The sequence below is a fragment of the Labrus bergylta genome, chromosome 5, assembly GCF_963930695.1.
Source record: "Labrus bergylta chromosome 5, fLabBer1.1, whole genome shotgun sequence".
NCBI lineage: Eukaryota > Metazoa > Chordata > Actinopteri > Labriformes > Labridae > Labrus > Labrus bergylta.
In genome coordinates this window covers 25,425,090-25,440,089 of record NC_089199.1, presented here as the reverse complement: position 1 = coordinate 25,440,089, position 15,000 = coordinate 25,425,090, and the positions used below count along the sequence as shown (strand labels likewise).

Sequence of the window (15,000 nt, the reverse complement as noted above, 5' to 3'; positions counted from 1 at the left end):
GTGTGTGTGAGTTGTGTGATTCATCTTCATAGACGATAATAGGATTCATTTATTTTTAGTCTCGGATTGTCGTTACCGCCCTCTTGCACAGGTTTTATTACTGTGGAGCTCTGCTGAGTGCAAATAAGAGGTCTACCAGACACAGGACCAGGGGCACCAGGGGCCAAGTGGCCTCGAGCCGCTAAATCAGCCAACAGATTGTTGTCCTAAAGTCCAGTTGGCACGTTGCTGAAGCCATGGGTTTGAATACGACCTCAGCCCTTTGCTGCATGTTGCCCCCCCCGACTGACCCCAACAACCCCCCTCTCTCCTCTTCAGCAGCTTCACGTCCCCACCAACACAAACACACATGAAGCAACATTTAATTAACCACAAGAATCTGCTGAGATATTAAATCTAATTATGAAATAAATCCACATCAAAGAAGAAGAGTCCTGACTCCGCCCCCTCCTTCTGATGGCTATGAGCCTCGCTGATGGTCATAAACAACATCATGTGACCAACACAGTCAACTCACATCAATCAACCACAGCAACTCCCTGCAACTAGACACAACAATCCAACCACAGCAATCCCTGCAACTAGATACAACAATCCAACCACAGCAATCCCTGCAACTAGATACAACAATCCAACCACAGCAATCCCTGCAACTAGACACAGCAATCCAACCACAGCAACTCCCTGCAACTAGACACAGCAATCCAACCACAGCAACACCCTGCAACTAGATACAACAATCCAACCACAGCAATCCCTGCAACTAGATACAACAATCCAACCACAGCAATCCCTGCAACTAGACACAGCAATCCAACCACAGCAACTCCCTGCAACTAGATACAACAATCCAACCACAGCAACTCCCTGCAACTAGATACAACTATCCAACCACAGAAACTCCCTGCAACTAAATACAGTAATCAAACCACAGCAACTCCCTTCAACCAGATACAGCAATCCAACCACAGCAACTCCCTGCAACTAGACACAGCAATCCAACCACAGCAACTCCCTGCAACTAGACACAGCAATCCAACCAAAGCAACTCCCTGCAACTAGACACAACAATCCAACCACAGCAACACCCTGCGTCTAGACACAGCAATCCAACCACAGCAACTCCCTGCAACTAGACACAGCAATCCAACCACAGCAATTCCCTGCAACTAGACACAGCAACGTATCGAAGCAGGTAGAAAAAGTGAGAATGCAATAAAAAAACTCTTCTCACTGAGAAATGTTCTGCAACGTTCAGGTGATCACTTTAATCCTCTGAGATCGATTTAAACTTCATAAAGTTCTTTATGTTTGAACGCCAAGTCCTGTATGGGAAATATCAAAGGAGATGACCACCAGGTAAATGTCAGAGGGTGTGCACCAATCAGAGACATCATTCATAAAGTCAGAATAACAGCAGCTTGATTATGTCAGGGTTACACTCAGAGCAGATCCTGTGACGAGCTGAAACCAGTTATAAAAATGACTCCAATTAAAAGTGTTGACTTTTTATGATCAGGGATCACACTCAGGGATCACTCAGGGATCACTCAGGGATCACACTCAGGTATCACTCAGGGATCACACTCAGGGATCACACTCAGGGATCACACTCAGGTATCACTCAAGGATCACACTCAGGGATCACACTCAGTGATCACACTCAGGGATCACACTCAGGGATCACACTCAGGTATCACTCAGGGATCACACTCAGGGATTATTCAGGGATCCCTCAGGTATCACTGAGGGATCCCTCAGGGATCACATTCAGGAATCACATTCAGGGATCACACTCAGGGATCACTCAGGGATCACACTCAGGGATCACACTCAGGGATCACTCAGGGATCACACTCAGGGATTATTCAGGGATCACTCAGGGATATTTCAGGGATCACTCAGGGATCACACTCAGACATCCATTCATAAAGTCAGAATAACAACAGCTTGATTCTGTCAGGGTTACACTCAGAGCAGATCCTGTGACGAGCTGGAACCAGTTATAAAAATGACTCCAAATAAAAGTGTTGACTTTTTATGATCAGGGATCACACTCAGGGATCACACTCAGGGATCACACTCAGGTATCACTCAGGGATCACACTCAGTGATCACACTCAGGGATCACACTCAGGTATCACACTCAGGTATCACTCAGGGATCACACTCAGTGATCACACTCAGGTATCACACTCAGGTATCACTCAGGGATCACACTCAGGTATCACACTCAGGTATCACTCAGGGATCACACTCAGTGATCACACTCAGGGATCACACTCAGGGATCACACTCAGGGATCACACTCAGGTATCACTCAAACACTCAGGGATCACACTCAGAGATCACTCAGGGATCTTAAAGTAAAATCATTATCAGAACATCTGTTAACGTCTCTGACCTTAAAGGCAAACTTTCGGGTGATGTTGTCAGACAGCTCCACTCCTCCGACTCTGAAACTCAGCAGAGGTAGACTCCCTAACACGGACTCCTCCTTCTCATCTGTGGACGAGAGACCAGAGTGAGACACGGGCACAGGTTTAAGAAGAAGACGAAGAAGATGAGGAGGAGGAGAGAAGGAGAAGAAGATGAGGAACAGGAGGAGAAGAAGGAGAAGAGGACGAGGAGAAGACGAGGAAGAGAAGAGAAGGAGAAGAAGATGAGGAACAGGAGAAGAAGAAGAAGAAGGAGAAGAGGAGGAGGAGGAACAGAAGAAGAAGAAGAGAAGGAGGAAAAGAAGAAGATGAGGAGGAACAGGAGAAGGAGAAGACTAAGAACAGGAGAAGAAGATGAAGAAGAAGAGTAGAAGGAGTGTGCTGCAGAGAGATGAAGAGGAGCAGAGAGGAGCTGCTCCCACAGTGACAGACTCCCAGAATAGACTTCCATTATGGTTGGAGGGTCCCTGTGATAAGCAGCAGTAATGGCTCACACACTCACACTCACACTCACACAGAGCAGGGTCCAGCGGTGATAAATAGAAACACAGAAGAAGGAGAGCAGCAGCGGTGCGGTCTAAATAATGGAAGCAAACATGAAAATTTGATCGTTGGAAAAAGGATCCTCTCGTCTCTCTGTGACCTCCTACCTCCTCTCTGCTTGACAGGGCTCTGCACCGACTCGCTGCTCGCTCGCACAGGGTGCGTGTGTGTTTGTGTGTGAGAGAGAAAGAGGGAGAGAGAGAGAGAGAGAGAGAGAGAGAGCGAACAAGGAGCAGAGAGAGAGGGAGGGAGATCTGAGGGAGGGGGAAGGGCTTGTGCAATCATACAATACACTGATCCCTGCTCTGTGTGTGTGTGTGTGTGTGTGTGTGTGTGTGTGTGTGTGTGTGTGTGTGTGTGTGTGTGTGTGTGTGTGTGTGTGTGTGTGTGTGTGTGTGTGTGTGCGTGCGTGTGTGTGTGTGTACAGATAATGATCAGACCATGTGACTCAGTGTTGCAGGAATCTCGGCCTGCAGCCAACTGTACCTGCTGCTCGTCTGCACCAATCAGACGCTCACACACACATTATGAGACAGCAGGTAAACAGTCACACCTCTCTCCCTCTCTCTCAATTTCTCTCTCTCTCTCCCTCTCTCTCTCTCTCTCTCTCTTTCTCTGTCTCTCTCTCTCTATTTGTTGTTTGTAAACACAGTTTGTTAATTAGTAAACATGTGAGTTGTCGATGATGACCCAAATCTTCCGTTTCTAGGTTGAGTTTGATCCACCTGAGACGTCAGCTCTAAAAATACCGCCTGTGTATCACTTTATTACGATGTGTTCTAATCAGGCAGCGCCCTCTGGTGGACGGTGGTGTAACTACACAAGTCGTGGGATATATAAAGAAGTACTAGAGATCGATTCAATCATTTCATGGTGATTCTATTTGAAACGCTTTGCTTTAATTATTACTACTTCTGTTCGCTCACCCGACGCCTTTCTGTCACCACCTGGTGGTGCTGTTCTGTGTTTCCCTCCAGCTGATTCTGTGATGTCATCCTGACGTCGACCTTAAACGGGTCATTAATGTGCCTTGTTTATGTGCACAGAAAGCAACCACCAGCCTGCAACTACACAGAGCCACAGCAATGCAACTGAAACAGGGCAATGCAACTAAACTATATGCAACTGTGGGGGGCGGCTGTGGCTCAGTGTCCTTGAGCAAGACACTTAACCCTATCTCTCCCTCTTTCTCTCTCTCCCTCTCTTCCTCTCTCTCTCCCTCTCTCCCTCTCTCCCTCTCTTCCTCTCTCTTTCTCTCTCTCCCTCTCTTCCTCTCTCTCTCCCTTTCTCCCTCTCTCCCTCTCTCCCTCTCTCTCTCTCTCCCACTCCCTCTCTCTCCCTCTCCCTCTCTCTCTATCTCAAACACAGCTGGGCGACCGAGAAGAAGGAACATGGACGTGTTCAGAATAGAGAGGCACGGCGAGCTGACAGGGAGGCAGCAGATAAATAAAGAGAGAGAGAAAGGAGCTGCCTGTTTGATCGCCCAATAACCACGATGTTCACCTGACTGCTTCTGCTCCTCGGAGACTGGCTGAACACAAAGTGCGCTCAGGCAGAACACGCCGAGGTTTGTTGTCTGCTGGCTGAACTTCTCTTCGGAAAACTCTGGATTTACTGCTGAGGGTTATTCAAGGCTTTTCAAGGTCATTCCAGGCTGCAGTCAACAACAAGTCTCTGACAGAGTAACCACAGAGCAGCTAATGCTAGGACATCAAGGACAGGATAAAATACACTACAATCTCCAATCACAGCTCAATTTCTCATTTAAAAATAGTTAGGCTTTCATTTTGAAGTGTTGTACTGTCTAAAGCTGAGAATACTTTACTTCCTGTGTGCTTTTATTTGGAAATAAAGTAAGGCCCTTCCTGTGGAGTGAAGGTCAGGGATGTGGTTAGGGATCCCAAAGTGAGGTCAAACAGCTCAAAGGAACGGTAACAAAGGTCAATGTGTGATGTCATAAGGTCAATGTGTGATGTCATAAGGTGGATATTACTTTGGACTCATCAGCTGAACTGTCTGAGAGTTTGTTAAAGTGAAATGAGACATTCAAAGATGCAGCAGTGTCCTTCTTTTACATCACTGAGACTACAGGGAGACACTGAGGACGAGTATTGTCCTGAAGTCTGAGACGCTCTGACAGCTTTAAAGTTCTTGTCCTGAGCTGCTGCCTGCGTGAGAGAGAAGAGCCCGACTGCAGCGCAAAGTTAGCTCACTGACCCATTAATGATCCTCTGAACAACACACACACACACACACACACACAAACACAGACAGACACACACAGACACACACACATACACACACACAAACACACACACAAGCACACGCACACACATACACACACAAACAGAGAAACATACAAAAAGACAGGAGGAGAGCTTTAGAGAACTGCTGAAACTCTGCACAGAGACACAGAGTGACTTCACAAGATCCTGTTATAATGAGCAGCAGTGATTTATAGGAGAACTGATGATAAATGAAATCCTCAAAGAGCGGAGAGAGAGAAAGAGAGAGACAGAGAGATTGAGATTAAGAACACAGCTCATCATTATTAAACATAAACCAAAAGATGATGGAGTACAGACCTTTGTAGTAGAACAGGCATCTGTCTGAGAGGATGAACCACCGCTTGTTCCACTGCTTCACTCCACTACTCGCCTGGATGGACAGAAGATCAACAATCAAACCACCAATCAATAAACTAACCAACCAACCAACCAACCAACTAAACAATCATCCAACCAACTAGCCAACCAACCAATAAACCAACCAACCAACCAACCCATCATCCAACCAATCATCCGATCAACCAACCAACCCATCATCTAACCAATCATCCAATCATCCAATCAACCAACCAACCAATCAACCAATAAACCAATCAACCAACCAACCAACCAACCATCCAATCAATCAACCAACCAACCAACCAACCAACCAACCCATCATCCAACCAATCATCCAATCAACCAACCAATAAACCAACCAAGCAACCAAGCAACCAATCATCCAATCATCCAATCAACCAACCAACCAACCAAACAAACAAACAATAAATCAAGCAACCAAGCAACCAATCATCTAATCATCCAATCAACCAACCATCCAACCAACCAACCAACCAACCAACCAACCAACCATCCAACCAACCAACCAACCAACCAACCAATCAACCAACCATCCAATCAACCAACCAACCCATCATCTAACCAATCATCCAATCATCCAATCATCCAATCAACCAACCAACCAATCAACCAATAAACCAACCAATCAACCAACCAACCAACCAACCAACCATCCTATCAACCAACCAACCAAGCAACCAACCATTCAATCAATCAACCAATCAACCAAACAAACAAACAATAAACCAACAACCAAGCAACCAATCATCCAATCATCCAAGCAACCAACCATCCAACCAACCAACCGATCACCCAATCATCCAATCAACCAACCAACCAACCAACCAACCAACCAACCAACCAACCAACGAATAAACCAACCAACCAACCAACAAATAAACCAAGCAACCAACTAACCAACAAACCAACCACCAACCAATCAACCAATAAACCAACCAACCAACCAACTAACCCATCATCCAACCAATCATCCAATCATCCAATCATCCAATCAACCAACCAACCAACCAACCAATAAACCAACCAACCAACCAGCCAATCAACCAACCAACCCATCATCCAACCAATCATCCAATCAACCAACCAAGTAACCAACCAACAAACCAACCAACAAACCAACCAACCAACCAATCAACACACCAACCAATCATCCAATCAACCAACCAACTAATCAATCATGCAATCAACGCACCAAACAAACAATTAATCACTCAATCGACCTGAATGAATGTCGGCCTATAGATTGAATGTTTCACCTGTTTGTACAGCCAGCCCTGTTTGGCCACCACTGCTTTGGGGTTCCTCCTCATTGAGTTTGAGCGCTTACCGAAAGTCGCCGCCTTCCTTGGAGTACGAGACGTCTGCAGTATAAGAGAAGAAGAAGAAGATTAGGCTGAGAGTCATTAAAGGTATGTATTTAATAAACTTATATATCTCCATCCTTATAGTGAAGGTAATGATGTATGTGTGTGTGTGTGTGTGTGTGTGTGTGTGTGTGTGTGTGTGTGTGTGTGTGTGTGTGTGTGTGTGTGTGTGTGTGTGTGTGTCTGCTCACCCGTGTGTAGGTGTGTCCCTCTGGACTCAGCTCAGACACCATGTTGCCACTTTTAGAGTGAGGGATTCTCTCAGAGTTGATCTTCCCGTTCATGTCACAACACCTGCACACGCACATGCACATGCACACACACACACACACACACACACACACACACACACACACACACACACACACACACACACACACACACACACACACACACACACACACACACACACACACACAGAGAGAGAGAGAGAGAGAGGCCTCCATCAGCAGGACAGACCTGTGAACATTTACCTAACGATGACATCTAGTGGTGATGGTGGTGTTAGGGAATGATGACACACACCTGCCTCTTCATGAACTCACACTGAACGTAACACACACTGAATGTTACACACTCTGAACGTTATACACTCTGATCGTAACACACTCTGATCGTTACACACTCTGAACGTTACACACACTGAACGTTACACACTCTGAACGTTATCAATCTGAACGTTACAAACTGAACGTTACACACACTGAACGTTACACACACTGAACGTTACACACTCTGAATGTTACACACTCTGAACGTTACAAACTGAACGTTACACCCTCTGAACATCACACACTCTGAATGTTACACACTCTGAACGTTACAAACTGAACGTTACAGACTCTGAACATTACACACTCTGAATGTTACACACTCTGAATGTTACACACTCTGAACGTTATACACTAACCTGAGCAGCATCATTTCAACAGATATAAATGCTCTCTGATAAATAACCTCACTGAGTGTTTTTTTCGGTGTTAAAGGATAAATACAGGCTCATGTGACCAGTGTGTACTGGCAGAGGTCAAGTGTGTGTGTGTGTGTGTGTGTGGTTCGTATGAACTCACTGCAGGTAGGAGTGTACAGGTGTCAGGTCCTCCAGCTGGATCGAACTCACAGGTCCAGCTGGTCCACGGGGGTCATGTTGACTGAGAGAGAGAGAGAGAGAGAATCAGGTTTAATCATGTATCTGTAGCTAGCCCTCAGTGTCTCTGAGGAGGCTGTCGGTTTTCACTCTCAGGTTAGAACCTCTAAAAAATATTTAAATGATCATCGTTAGTTATATATATTAATATATTATAACACAATAACATGTTCATCCTTTATAATGAGTATCAAACACTCTGCTCTGTCACTGATGACATCATCACACCATCAGCTAATGCCTGAGGAGCTACAGCTGTCCCTCTTCAGTCTTAAACTCCTGCAGGCTGCGGAATCACACACAGCTGGACCAAGTCTTGCATGAGGCCTCACACACAACACACACACACACACACACACACACACACACACACACACACACACACACACACACACACACACACACACACACACACACTGCCTTGACACCAATGTCTCGTTTCCCATTCCGACAAGACAGATCAAATGAGAACTACAAGATCACAGGAGAACTACAAGAACCCATGAGAACTACAAGATCAGAGGAGAACTACAAGAACCCAGGAGAACTACAAGAACCCAGGAGAACTACAAGAACACAGGAGAACTAAAAGAACCCAGGAGAACTACAAGATCACAGAAAACTACAAGAACCCAGGAGAACTACAAGATCACAGAAAACTACAAGAACCCAGGAGAACTACAAGAACACAGGAGAACTACAAGAACCCAGGAGAACTACAAGATCACAGAGAACTACAAGATCATAGGAGAGCTACAAGAACCCAGGAGAACTACAAGAACCCAGGAGAACTACAAGAACCCAGGGAAATTACAAGATCAGAGAACTACAAAAACCCAGGAGAACTACAAGAACCCAGGAGAACTACAAGATCACAGAGAACTACAAGAACCCAGGAGAACTACAAGAACACAGGAGAACTACAAGAACCCAGGAGAACTACAAGAACCCAGGAGAACTACAAGATCACAGAAAACTACAAGAACCCAGGAGAACTACAAGAACACAGGAGAACTATAAGAACCCAGGAGAACTACAAGAACCCAGGGAAACTACAAGATCATAGGAGAACTACAAGAACACAGGAGAACTATAAGAACCCAGGAGAACTATAAGAACCCAGGAGAACTACAAGAACACAGGAGAACTATAAGAACCCAGGAGAACTACAAGAACCCAGGGAAACTACAAGATCACAGAGAACTACAAGAACCCAGAAGAACTACAAGATCATAGGAGAACTACAAGATCATAGGAGAACTACAAGATCACAGGAGAACTACAAGAACCCAGGAGAACTACAAGAACCCAGAAGAACTACAAGATCATAGGAGAACTACAAGATCATAGGAGAACTACAAGATCACAGGAGAACTACAAGAACCCAGGAGAACTACAAGAACCCAGAAGAACTACAAGATCATAGGAGAACTACAAGATCATAGGAGAACTACAAGATCACAGGAGAACTACAAGATCACAGGAGAACTACAAGCTCTAGAGTGGGCGCCATCAGCCGCATAGCCAGACTTTTCTGACTATCGCGGATAGACCAGACGGCTGACTGCATGTTAGACAGTGTTCAGGAGTTTACCTTTAAGTTTCGCAGCTGTCTTATCAAACGGATGTTCAAACCGTGTGTGTATGTGTACACCCACACACACACACACACACACACACACACACACACACACACACAGTGTTCTCGTGACAGTGTTCTCTGCTCAGTGATAACCTACAAACCCACATAGAGACAGCTGCAGGACACACACACACACACACACACACACACACACACACACACACATACACACAGCTGTAGCAGATGTTTAATATAAACAGTTCCAGTTATTTTCTGCTCCGGTTTCCACCAAGGAGTAAGAACAGCATCATAGCCTGTTTATAATAGATGGAGGTTACCATGGTGGTTTGACCTACTGATGCAGGCTATCAAACTGAGTGTGAAAGTGCAGCTCCATCAGTATGAGAGTGCAGCTCCGTCAGTGTGAGAGTGCAGCTCCGTCAGTGTGAGAGTGCAGCTCCGTCAGTGTGAGAGTGCAGCTCCGTCAGTGTGAGAGTGCACCTCCTTCAGAGTGAGAGTGCATCTCCGTCAGTGTGAGAGTGCAGCTCCGTCAGTGTGAGAGTGCAGCTCCATCAGTGTGAGAGTGCATCTCCGTCAGTGTGAGAGTGCATCTCCGTCAGTGTGAGAGTGCAGCTCCGTCAGTGTGAGAGTGCATCTCCGTCAGTGTGAGAGTGCAGCTCCGTCAGTGTGAGAGTGCAGCTCTGTCAGTGTGAAGCTCCGTCAGTGTGAGAGTGCAGCTCCTTCAGAGTGAGAGTGCATCTCCATCAGTGTGAGAGTGCAGCTCCATCAGAGGAAGCTGCAGATAGCTTCTCTCCAACCTCACACACTAAAAAAGAGCTAACTGTGTTTGTATCTGAAGATCATTAGAGCTATATCCTTTGAGAGTTAGATTCAGAGACGAAGCAGAGAGAGGGAGAACATGAGGAACCAGTTATGGAGATATGAGACATTGTGATCTTTCTTAGAGAATCAGGTGCTCTGTCTTCTCATAACAACCTGAGGAGTCGCCACCTGCTGGACATTACCAACAACGCAGATATAAATAAACTTCAATCAGAGAAGCTAGAAACACTTCTACTGTGCAGTCTAAAAAACAAACATTGATGTCCAACAACAAATCCTCCTCCTCAGGTAGCTGAAAAGAATAATTAATCTCCATCTCCAAAAGATGAAAAAAAAAACAATCTCACAGACAGCTGATGTTTCCTGAACAAACCACAGAGACCACAGACACAATCAATACTACATGCTGCTGATTTAGCTCTGCACCACTGTACACACACACACACACACACACACACACACACATACAGAGATACACACACACACACACACACACACACACACACACACACACACACACACACATACATCAGTGTAGATAAAACACAGCAGGGATTACAGCTCCCTGTGTTTCCTGCTGGCACTGCAATGCAGTCATCTCTGACCTCCAGCTCCCTCCGTCCACTCCTCCTGCCCTCCTCCTCCTGCTCCTCATCTTCTCCTATCACCAGCCCTACATGTCTCCTCCTCCTCCCTCCCTCCCTCCACCTACCTGACTCTCCTGTCCACACGGAACTTCAACATCCTCCCCGTGATCCAACATGAACCAGCAGCACCGAGACCGGACGTACAGACAGAGAGAGAGAGAGAGATGGAGGGATGTAAGGAGGATAGATGGAAGAATGAGGAACGAGGAAAGGACTTATGGAGGAGAGATGGAGGGATGAGAGGGGAGGAACAGACTTATGGAGGAGAAATGGATTTATGGAGGAGAGAGAAGGAGGAGGGATGATCAGAGAGTGAAAGGAGGAGGAGAGTATCTGGACAGATGGACGAGGAGAGAGATGCACACCTCTGGTCTCTCCTCTCTCCTTCACACTGACTCTCTCTGTTTCCCCACCTGTCTCCCCCTCCTCCCTCTCTCTCTCTCTCTCTCTCTCTCTCCCTCCCTCTCTCTCTCTCAGGTTGAGAACTGCTGCTCTCAGCTGATTCGGTCTCTTCGGTCTGGGTGATTTACGCTCCGTCTCTGTCACTGTCTCTCTCTCTCTGTTTATTACATTTGCTGACAAACGCTCTCTCTCTCTCTCAGCCCCCTCACCCCGTCTCTCTATCTCTCCATCCAGTCTCCTATCTTCATGATCTGACTCGGGTTGCATTCTGTTTCCTCACAGTCTTTATAAAACCTTAGTGTTCTCATGAATCAGCCCACAGATAGAAACCTTCAAAAAAGCTGCAGTTCCTCCAGTGTCCACTAGAGTCTGTCTCCTGCAGTGAGTCAGTCCCCTCTCTTCAACTGTACAGGCTGAATGTTTATACAACTCATGTTTACATTATAGTCAGGCTTGAAGTGATGTAGAATTAGGGGCGTGGCCTCTTTGAGTGACAGGTGGGACCTGTTAGCTGTCTTCTAGGTGTCACCTCAGCCCATTCAGTCCCTGACCTTTAACCCTGTTTAACTAGTCTGTGAAGAAAAAGCTTTCCTTTGATAAACACTGGGATGTTTTGAAACCTTTAAAACCTGAGCAGAGATTGAACAGTTAGCATGTCTGATATCTCTGAGCTCTAACGAGTGCTGAGATGGAGTGAGACTGCTGTAACTGATCACAGTGACCACATCAGCTCTGAGTCAGATCCACCAGCTGATCAATACCTGTGAAACTGATACACCAACCACGCCTCCATCGCTACGACAACAAGCTGATCAATACCTGTGAATCTGATACACTGACCCCGCCTCCATCGCTACGACAACAAGCTGATCAATACCTGTGAATCTGATACACTGACCCCGCCTCCATCGCTATGACAAGCTTTTCAAACGCCACATCAAATATGCATTATGCATTCTTCTTTAAAGAAACAGTTTCCCGTTTTGAAAGATGCTTGAGCAGCACAGGTCACTGATTGGTGCAGCTCTCCTGTCAATCATTCACACACTCACACAGAGACCGTGGTGCCTTCAGGGACAGTCGGGGGATTAGTGTCTCGTTAAAGTTCACCTCTACAGTAAGAGATCGAAGAGATGCTGAGACCGTCTGTCAATCAACGCAACCTTTATTATTATATATCATATCTTTAAAATAGTTAATATATTTAATATAGTTTATATCTTTAATATAGTTTCATGTTTGGCGGTTCGGGACTCTAAGGGGGGTTTGGGGGTTCGGGTCTCTAATGAGGGTTTGGGGATTCGGGTCTCTAATGAGGGTTAGGGGGTTCGAGTGATAGCAGAGGTTATTCACCCGGTATAAGCGACGTGTTTTTAAAGACCCGGGTGCAGCTCGGTGTAAACGTTGATAAGAAGAGGAACATGAACTCTGTTAGAGTAAACAGAAAAATGAGTTCCTGGAATCTCTTATTTACTCAACTTTCATAACACAAACTGTTCGTCCATGAGAGTAGTAGAGCATGTACGAGTATATAAGAAGACCAGTCCTTTAGTCTCACCTGAACATACCTGAACACCCTCCTGTCCTTTAGTCTCACCTGAACACACGTGAACACCCTCCAGTCCTTTAGTCTCACCTGAACACACCTGAACACCCTCCAGTCCTTTAGTCTCACCTGAACACACCTGAACACCCTCCTGTCCTTTAGTCTCACCTGAACACACCTGAACACCCTCCGGTCCTTTAGTCTCACCTGAACACACCAGAACACCCTCCAGTCCTTTAGTCTCACCTGAACACACCTGAACACCCTCATGTCCTTTAGTCTCACCTGAACACACCTGAACATCCTCCTGTCCTTTAGTCACACCTGAACACACCTGAACACCCTCCTGTCCTGTCTCACCTGAACACACCTGAACACCCTCCGGTCCTTTAGTCTCACCTGAACACCCTCATGTCCTTTAGTCTCACCTGAAAGACACCTGAACACCCTCCTGTCCTGTCTCACCTGAACACACCTGAACACCCTCCGGTCCTTTAGTCTCACCTGAACACCTTCATGTCCTTTAGTCTCACCTGAAAGACACCTGAACATCCTCCTGTCCTGTCTCACCTGAACACACCTGAACACCTTCATGTCCTTTAGTCTCACCTGAACACCCTCCTGTCCTTTAGTCTCACCTGAACACACCTGAACACCCTCATGTCCTTTAGTCTCACCTGAACACACCTGAACACCCTCCGGTCCTTTAGTCTCACCTGAACACACCTGAACACCCTCCTGTCCTGTCTCACACCTGAACACCCTCCGGTCCTTTAGTCTCACCTGAACACACCTGAACACCCTCCTGTCCTTTAGTCAGATCTGAACATACCTGAACACCCTCCTGTCCTGTCTCACACCTGAACACCCTCCGGTCCTTTAGTCTCACCTGAACACCCTCATGTCCTTTAGTCACACCTGAACACACCTGAACACCCTCCGGTCCTTTAGTCTCACCTGAACACACCTGAACACCCTCCGGTCCTTTAGTCTCACCTGAACACACCTGAACACCCTCATGTCCTGTCTCACACCTGAACACCCTCCGGTCCTTTAGTCTCACCTGAACACACCTGAACACCCTCCTGTCCTTTAGTCAGATCTGAACACACCTGAACACCCTCCTGTCCTGTCTCACACCTGAACACCCTCCTGTCCTTTAGTCTCACCTGAACACCCTCATGTCCTTTAGTCACACCTGAACACACCTGAACACCCTCCGGTCCTTTAGTCTCACCTGAACACACCTGAACACCCTCCGGTCCTTTAGTCTCACCTGAACACACCTGAACACCCTCCGGTCCTTTAGTCTCACCTGAACACGCCTGAACACCCTTCTGTCCTGTCTCACTTGAACACACCTGAACACCCTCCAGTCCTTTAGTCTCACCTGAACACACCTGAACACCCTCCGGTCCTGTGGCTCCAGCAGTTGCTCTGTTAACTCACCTGCTGTCCTGTTTCATAACCTCCCAGCGGGACAAACAGGCAGCAGACGTCTGGCCCAGCTGGCAGCTCAAACACACTTTCTGTTTTCCTACAGAGCATGGAGCCATGGAGCCCCCTGGTGAACAGACCAGGAAACACACACACCACAGCTCCTCTATGAAACAGTGAAACTAGCGCCGTCACATCGATGCTTTTCATGAGAACGTTTCAGACTTCTCTGTCAGTAGTTTGTGTGTGTGTGTGTGTGTGTGTGTGTGTGTGCGTATGTGTGTGTGTGTGTGTGTGTGTGTGTGTGTGTGTGTGTGTGTGTGTGTGTGTGTGTATTCTGCATTCAGCATGTTTTCCCTCCAAATTTCTTCCCCCACCCTCTCTTCCTCCCTGCAGTGTGTGA

At 46.6% G+C, this 15,000-nt stretch overlaps 1 protein-coding gene across 1 annotated transcript in view; it reads right to left on the bottom strand.

Moving 5' to 3' along the window:
- plekha6 (pleckstrin homology domain containing, family A member 6) overlaps positions 1-11,639 on the bottom strand; it is a 47,818-nt gene extending 36,179 nt beyond the window's left edge. The window contains 6 exon segments of the mRNA XM_065955286.1: positions 2,405-2,505; positions 5,567-5,639; positions 6,886-6,990; positions 7,185-7,287; positions 8,064-8,144; positions 11,278-11,639. Of these exon segments, the coding sequence (XP_065811358.1) occupies positions 2,405-2,505; positions 5,567-5,639; positions 6,886-6,990; positions 7,185-7,287; positions 8,064-8,144; positions 11,278-11,309 (495 nt within the window). The 5' untranslated portion in view covers positions 11,310-11,639.
- Between the last annotated feature and the right edge of the window lie 3,361 nt (positions 11,640-15,000).